The 7787-nt window shown below is 66.7% G+C and overlaps 1 protein-coding gene across 1 annotated transcript; it reads right to left on the bottom strand.

Moving 5' to 3' along the window:
• Positions 1-5710, bottom strand: NFKBID (NFKB inhibitor delta). The gene is given in 13 exon segments (XM_075906983.1): positions 1-1807; positions 2001-2165; positions 2388-2504; positions 2711-2856; positions 3274-3325; positions 3439-3584; positions 3766-3872; positions 4163-4355; positions 4358-4385; positions 4520-4791; positions 5038-5071; positions 5320-5429; positions 5432-5710. Coding segments are annotated over 13 exon segments (1584 nt in total). The 5' UTR covers positions 5577-5710; the 3' UTR covers positions 1-1738.
• Between the last annotated feature and the right edge of the window lie 2077 nt (positions 5711-7787).

The raw sequence follows: 7787 nt of genomic DNA, 5'->3' as shown, positions 1-7787 counted from the left end.
AAGGAGCCAGGCAGTAGGGAGTCAATAGCCATTTATTATTCAGGGGTGTCAGGGAGCCACTGATGCCAACACCCCCCACATAACACAGCCCAGGCAGGCAGGCCTGTGGGGAGATGCAGCCCCCCCAGGCCGCATGCTCCTGGGCCCAGAGGTGGGACCAGGATTTCTGCCTGGATGGCTGCTGTTGGCTCAGGGGGATGAGGAAAACGGGGAACAAGATTTTTCAGCTGAAGGGAGCAGCTCTAATGGAAAGGGGGCGGGGACAGAGGACACTGTCCCCGGGTAGGCAGGGCCAGGCCCTGGCCCTATGCCCAGCCTGGCAGGAGAGCGCCCAGTGCTACCCCAGGGCAATAGGCCCAGCATGATACTGGCTGCAGTCAGCTGCTAGGACAGGTGGGCTAGGAGGGGGTTATCTGGGGCAAGAGCCCCACTGATGCCCACAGGGCTAGGCAAGTAACTCTGTCAGTGCCAGTGGCAGGAGCAGAGGGGCCTGGCCCTGGCACACTGGGGGCCGTACAACCCAGGACAAGCTCAGTCTGCCCCCGTGCACGGACAGAGCGCTGGAGTTTGGAGGAAGATGGTGCCACCCCTGATGTGGGGGAGTCAGGGCACAGCTGCATGTAACACTGGCCAGTGCAGAGATGCAGCCACCTCTGGGGCTGGGCCACTGGGCCCAGTGGTAAGTTGAACCAGGGTATCTGGCCTACGGGTTTCTGTAACACAGATGCTGTGTGGGAAGTTTGAACAGGCAAGAAGCATAAACCTTAAACCTTAATTCTTGTGTTCCAACAGGGGAACAAACTTGGGAACCCCCTGCAGGGGTAGCAGCAGTCTGGAGTCCAAACTGCTGTTACCTCCCACGGAGAATGGCTCTTGGCAGTATGGGGGCTATGAAACACAGACAGCAGTTGTGCTTGCTACCCCTAGAGGGTCACTGCCCTGCCATCACCCTTACCACAGTCAGTCCCTCAAGCCTGCTTGGGGGAGGCGGTGCTGTGGTAACTGGGGGTGAGAGGAGACCCAGGGCGGGGGTGGAAGGCCACATCAGACACACAAGTCTGCCCCACACCCTGCCTCCCCTGTGTGAGCCACTGTGGCTCATAAGGCACATTTCACAGAAATGATACGAGTGGGGGCGGGGGAACCCCCACCAGGGGGCTGGACACAGCCCAACCAAGACGATTTCACAGAAATCAGAGAGCCCGGGGCTGGTGCTGAAGGACACACCGCTGCCCCTCTGCCCCAGTAGGAGGGGGGCTGCCCCAGGTGCAGATCTGGACTAAGGAAAGGGACCCCCCCTTCCCTTACAGGGGGGAGGGGGGCAGGGAGGCTCAAGTCAGGACACCTGAGTTCTAGGCTGGGGGGGTGGATTTAGGGGGTTACAGCCAAGGCTGCCCCAGCCATCCCCCTCAGCTGCACTGGCATGTGCCGCCCTTCTGTCAGTGCAGTAGGGGGCAGTCCTATGCCTAGCCCCCCCCAGGGGCTCTGGCCCCCAGGGATGCAGCAGGCAGCAGACCCAGCGCTCCAAACGACAAGAGTGTAGGACCTGGAGAATCCAGGTGTCCAGGCGCAAGGCACCCGGCCTCTGCAGAACCCAGGCCCCTGGGCCCCCTGCCCGCTACAATAAGTTAGTTAAATAGAGACAATATTACAGACGATTTCCCAGCAAAATCCCAAGCCCTCCCCCCTCCCCTTCAGCGCGCGGTCCTAGACACGCCCCTGGCCCTTCCTTCGGCAGCTAGGGGGGCTGGGAGGAGCGGCGGGCAGTGCCAGGGGCTGGGCGCCGGCTCTTCAGCAAGAAGCGCAGCTGGGGAGAAGAGGAGAGGTTGAGTTAGGGGGATCCTGGAGCACCCCAACCCCCACCAAACCCTGCACCCTGGTTATGCTGGAAGGCACCCGCTTCCCTTGGGGGAAGAGTTGAGGTCCCCTAGGCCTGAGGGCCTCAGCAGGTCCTGGGGGTCAAGGAGGCCTCACTCAGTCTCCTGGGGCAGGGGTCTCACCTGGTCTCCCCCAGGCCCAGGGGGCAGTAGATGGGCCGGCTGCTCGTTCTCCAGGTTGCGGGCACTGGGGTCAGCCCCCCGGCTCAGAAGTAGACGCACGAGGCTCTCCTGGCAGGGGGGGCCTGGCAGGGCTGCAGCCATGTGCAGGGCTGTGTTCCCGTGAGCCTGGGCGGGGGGGGGGGGGGGGGGGGGGAGGGCAGAGGGTTACACACAGTCCCTGCCCCCCCCTCCCTCAATGATATGGCATCCCCTCCCCAGCAGGCCTGGCTGAGGCTCTCCCCCACCCCGTGACATGATTCCCCTGCCAGATCAGCCCCCCATTGCATCCCACCCCCTCCCCTTGCAGAATGGCCCCTCCCCAATCTAACCCCCCCCCCCCATCCTCACCTTCATGTTGATGAAGTTCTGGGGGTGGGATCCTGGCAGCTGCAGGAAGAACTGAACCAAGGGCAGGTTCCCGTCCTGCACGGCCAGGTGCAGAACTGTCTTGCTGCTCTTTATGTCCTGGGGGGAGGGGGGGCAGGGATAGGAAGGTGGTGAGCAGGGGCTGGGGAACCAGCCACCCAAATCCCCAGGCAGCTGCCCCCCAGCACGCCAAGACTGAAATCTCCAGCACCGCCCCCCTGGAATCAGTCAGGGGAGGGACTGGGGCGGGTCTGCTCCAGGCCCCAGGGGTTGGGAGAGAGCACAGTGCCCACCGGGTCACCTACCTGGCTGGTGTAATCTGCCCCCATGTGCAGCAGGGCCTGGATGCAGGCCAGCGTCTCCTGCAGCCGCTCTGGGGTCGAGGTCCTGGTGTCCAGTGCCCGCAGGGTTGCATTGTGGGAGATCACTGCGCAGTGCAGAGGGGTCTGCCCTGGGGGTGCCAAGGGGAGTGAGGGGCCCATGCACAAGATCTTCCCCCACATAGCATGTTCCCCCTCCCCCACGGCAGCCCCTGCTGGGAGAGGCTAGGAGACCCCCCTCCCGCATGCTCCCCCTCCCACCATGGTAGCCCCTGCTGGGAGAGGCCAGGAGACACCCCCCACCCCCCGCATGCTCCCCCTCCCACCATGGTAGCCCCTGCTGGGAGAGGCCAGGAGACACCCCCCCCACCCCCCGCATGCTCCCCCTCCCCCACGGCAGCCCCTGCTGGGAGAGGCCAGGAGACACCCCCCCCACCCCCCGCATGCTCCCTCTCCCACCATGGTAGCCCCTGCTGGGAGAGGCCAGGAGATCCCTCCCCCCAGCACACTCCCCCTTCCCCCACAGCACCCAGCTGGGCATGTCCTACCTTCAAAGTTCCTGGCCTCCACATTGACAGGGACTCCGGAGGCCATCACAGCCTGGGGGAGGGAATCGGGGCTCAGTTAAATGGGGTGGCGGGGGTAACCCCGGTCCAGAGGCTGTCCCTGGGCAGGGGAGCGGGGGAGAGTGGCCCAAGCCAAGCCGGACTCACCATGAGGACGTTGGGGAACCCGTAGGTGGCCGCGAGGTGCAGCAGCGTCTGGCCCTTGTGGTCGGCGGCGTTGGCATCTGCTCCTAGCGCCAGCAGGTCCCGCACCAGCTCGGCTTGGTTGGCTGTGGCCGCCACCAGCAGGGGGAGTCTGGGAGGGGGAGGCGAGAGACCCCAGCGTTAGAGGGCAACACAGGGACTCAGGGCCTGTCCACTAATGCCCTGAGTCTGACAGGGACCCCAGCCCCACTGCTGGCCAAGTCACCTGCAATTTCTTCCCCCCCCCCCGCCCACCTGCAGCAGCACGACCTCTGCTGCCCCCCCTGCTCACCTTGCCCTTGTGCTCCTTGACCTCCAGCCGCCCGCACTCCTTGAAGGCCTCTGCAGCCGCCTGGGCAAAGTGACGCAGCCCCTTGGCAGCCAGCAGGTGGAGGATCCTGCCAGGAGGAGGCGGGGAGATGTCAGAGACCCGTGCCCAGACTCCCCACCCAGGGCCACCTGCTCCCTGCTCCTCCCTAAACCCCGGAGATCCTCCACCCGCCCCTCGCACCCCCTCCACTTCCACTAGTGTTCCCCTCCAGTCTGGCCCCCTGTTCTCTCCATTACTCCCCTTGGGACACGGCCACCCAGTCCTCCCCAGGGCATGTGGGGGGCTGGGGAGCCCCCCTCCCTCTTCTCCTAGGAGTGAGGGGCCAGGGTGCGTTTCAGGGTCCCTCCACACACTCACGTGTCCCCATCTTCATCCTGCTGCAGCAGGCGCATCAGGTCCATGCTCCGGATCTCAGCGCGGGCCCTTGCCAGCTCCCCAGGGTCCAGAGCCCCAGCAAGGTCTCCGAAGCTGCCTGGCTCGAGGGGCTCAGGGTAGGGGCTGTGCTGGGCAGGCTGTAGCCAGGGGGCATCAGACACCTGCTGGGTTGGAACAGGTCCAGTGATGGGGGTGCCAGGGGGACCTGGCAAGGGGAAGGAGTGGAGGGAGTTTTAGCCTCCATGCTCTGCCAGATCCCCCTCACTCCACCTCCCCCCTGCTCCACCAGTGCTCCCCACTCCCTCAGTTCCCTCCACTCCACTGGTGCCCCCATCTCACATCCAAGTCTCCTGTGGCTGCCATCATGGTGCTGTAGGGATCCCCTGCTGCTAACACCCCGGTGCCCACGGGGGCATAGGAATCCGTCGCGTCGTACGTGGATCCTGGGGGCTGGTAGCTGCTGGCCGCAGCTGAGCAGTGGTAGTGGCAGTCGGGGAAGGCTGCATGGCAGGAAGGGTCAACTTGCCATGGCGGGTAGGGAGCCAGGGGGAGCCCGGGGGCAGATTCCCCCCCAGATCCCCCTCCCAGCCCCATGGACTCCGGGTGTTCGTCTGGAAAGGAGAGACATGGATGGTGGGTGCAAAGCACCAGGGGGAGGAGCAAGGAAGGTCCCCACTGGAGGGAGGGAAAACATGTTCCAGGGGAGGGGGCTGGTGGGGCTGCATGGGATCCAAGGGAAGGGGACTGCTCTCCTGAGCACTAGGAGTGGCATGCCCTGGACAGGGAGTAGGGACCCCAGGGGAAAATCAAAGGGTGTCTAGAGCTGGGAAGTTACCAGGGCTCCTTGTTGGACTCACCTGCCTGGGGAGGGTTGATAGCATCGGTTGGAATCTACAGGGGGGGAAAAAAACAAACTGCTGAAGAGCCAAAGGACAACTTCCTGGCACTGAGCTGCAGCTGCCTCTGGAGTGAGGTAGCCAAGAAACAGCCACATATAACACTGAGTGGCCAGGAAGTGAAGGCAGCACCCCTACTGCAGCATGCAACATGGGGGAGGCAGAATGGAAATGACCCCAGGGAGTCTGGCCCACACCCCTGGCTCGGGGGCTGGAGAGGTCCCAGAGAAATTGGGGGCTCACCTGAGAACTGGCTGCATGGCCCAGCACCGCCTGCTGCCGCCTCTTCTGCTCCAAAAGCCTCTTTACTGTCTGGGGAGGGACGGCGCTTCTGTCTCCTCTGCCGCCTGCCAAGGGAAGTATGGCCAAGGGCTCAGCCCGGGTCTGGGCTCCATCCCTGGCTGTGACAGGGAGTGGGGTCTAGTGGTTAGAGCCGGGGGCTGGGCTCTCTCGGCTCTGGGACCTAGCAGGTAGGGCACTAGCGCCCCTCCTCCCCCCATGGAGCAATCGTTTCCATCCGACCGGTGCCCACACAGCGGATTTTTCCTTTCCTGCCGCCCCAGGAGGAAAACGTGTCATGGGCCGTGTGAGACACTGGAGCCGAGGCCCGTGTCTCCTCCGCCGCCCGCCCCGAGCCCGGCAGGGCGCCCGGCCCCGCGCGTTCCTTCCACGGGGGGACGGAACCGCTCGCTCAGCCGCCCGCCCGCCCGCCGGGGAAGTGACGTGGGCGGGCCCCAGCGACCGGCGGGGGCGGGGGCCAGGCAGCCTGGGTTCTCCCCCAGCTGCAGGTGGAGGGTGAGAAGCCAGGCGTGCCGGCTCCCCGCCCCCTCCCTGCTGGCTAGGCACGGGGGGGGGGGACCGGAGTCCCCACTCCCAGGGGAGGAGACAAGAGTTTAGTGCCCCCCAGCCGCAGCTCCCACCCACTTCCATGTCGGGGGGGGGGGGGAGAGGTCTGCGCAGATCGCTCAGGGCTTCCCTTTGGGGGTCATATCCCCCTTCGCTCCGTAGCTGCCTTCACCATGCACCCCCTTCCCTGCCCCTCCCCCCCGTGGGAGCCCAAGCGCCCCAACACACCCCCCGGGCCCTCCCAGCGCGCCCCACCGCTCAGCCGATTTCATTTCCGCCCCCCGCCCCCCACACTGACACCGACACGGAGCCATTCGCACCCCGATGACACTGCCCGCTGGGAAATGAGCCAGTGTGTCCTGGAAACGGGGAGGGAGGGGAACTCGCAGAGGGTCAGGTGCTAGGACTCCGGGGTCCTACCTGGGGGGCGGGGGGGGGGGGGCCGGCAGCCAGGACTCCCGGGCTCTGTCCTCGGCTCCAAGGGCAGCGCAGTGCTGTGGTCGGGGGGGGGGGGGGGGCTGGCAGCCAGGACTCCCGGGCTCTGTCCTCGGCTCCAAGGGGCAGCGCAGTGCTGTGGTGGGGGGGGGGGGGCCGGCAGCCAGGACTCCCGGGCTCTGTCCTCGGCTCCAAGGGGCAGCGCAGTGCTGTGGTCGGGGGGGGGGGGGGGGCTGGCAGCCAGGACTCCCGGGCTCTGTCCTCGGCTCCAAGGGGCAGCGCAGTGCTGTGGTCGGGGGGGGGGGGGGGGGGGGGGGGGGGGGGGGGCTGGCAGCCAGGACTCCCGGGCTCTGTCCTCGGCCCCAAGGGGCAGCGCAGTGCTGTGGTCGGGGGGGGGGGGGGGGGGCTGGCAGCCAGGACTCCTGGGTCCGCGCCCCTGAGTGGGGGGCTGGGCAGGGCGGCGGGTTCCCCACACTCTGCTCCCTTGGGGCCAGAGGCTGTTTCCTCCCCAGGCCAGGGCTCGGCGCTGCAGGGGTTTCCCGGTGACGCAGGGCTCCTGCTCGGGGATTCCGCTTCGCGCTCCAGTGCCCTGGGACTGTCAGGGCCAGCGGTGGGAGGGGAACTCAGACCAGCCCCGCCCCAGAAGTGACCTCCCAGGGGAGCGATGGGGTCCAGGCGCCCTGGCTCCCGCCCCCCTTGCCCACTTGACCCCACGCCGCTCTCCACGCGAGGACGAGGACCACCAGGCGGGGGTGTCCCAGTGCGGTCTGGCCCCAGCCAGCCCTAACAGCAGCGCCAGCCCATAGAGAGCCCGCAGCGCCTCCCAGACGCGGAGCGGAGCCCTGGTCCAGCGCGCACGGGCTGCACGGAGACCGGGCCAGTACAGCCCCCCGGGCGGACTAGATTATACCTGCCCCTTACGGCCCGATCCCGGGCCATAGAGAGCCCCCCGCCCCCGCCATACGCCCCAGGCGCAGCAATGCCCGACCCGTACAGCCCCCCTCCAGCTACGGCAGCCTGGGCACCGGCCGCACGGACCCTCCCTCAAGGCGCGGCGGTAGCCAGTAAGCGCCAATATATGGCCCGGAGCAGCCACGCCCCCCTTAAAGGGCCAGCGCGCCCCACTCACCTTTCTGCGAGCGCATGCCCCCCGGCCGCCGTGCCCCGCGAGCTCACTGCCCCACTGAGCCGGCCCCAGCGCCTCCCGCTTATAAGTGCGAGTCCCGCCCCGCCTTGGACGAGGAAACATTAGACACGCTCCCGAGACCGGCCCAGCCACACCTCCCCACCCCCGCCCGGGGCGGGGCTACGACAAACCGGCTTGTGCCCCGATCACTGGCACCAGGGCACCGGGGGTCTCGCCTGGCTCTGGGGGTGTCCAAAGTGCTTGGGGGGGGCCAGAAACCTTAGATTCCCGGGGTCTCTCGGGC

Source organism: Pelodiscus sinensis, chromosome 24 (assembly GCF_049634645.1).
Source record: "Pelodiscus sinensis isolate JC-2024 chromosome 24, ASM4963464v1, whole genome shotgun sequence".
NCBI classification, from domain to species: Eukaryota; Metazoa; Chordata; order Testudines; family Trionychidae; genus Pelodiscus; species Pelodiscus sinensis.
The sequence above is the reverse complement of the archived record's forward strand: the minus strand, read 5'-3'. Positions and strand labels throughout refer to the sequence as shown.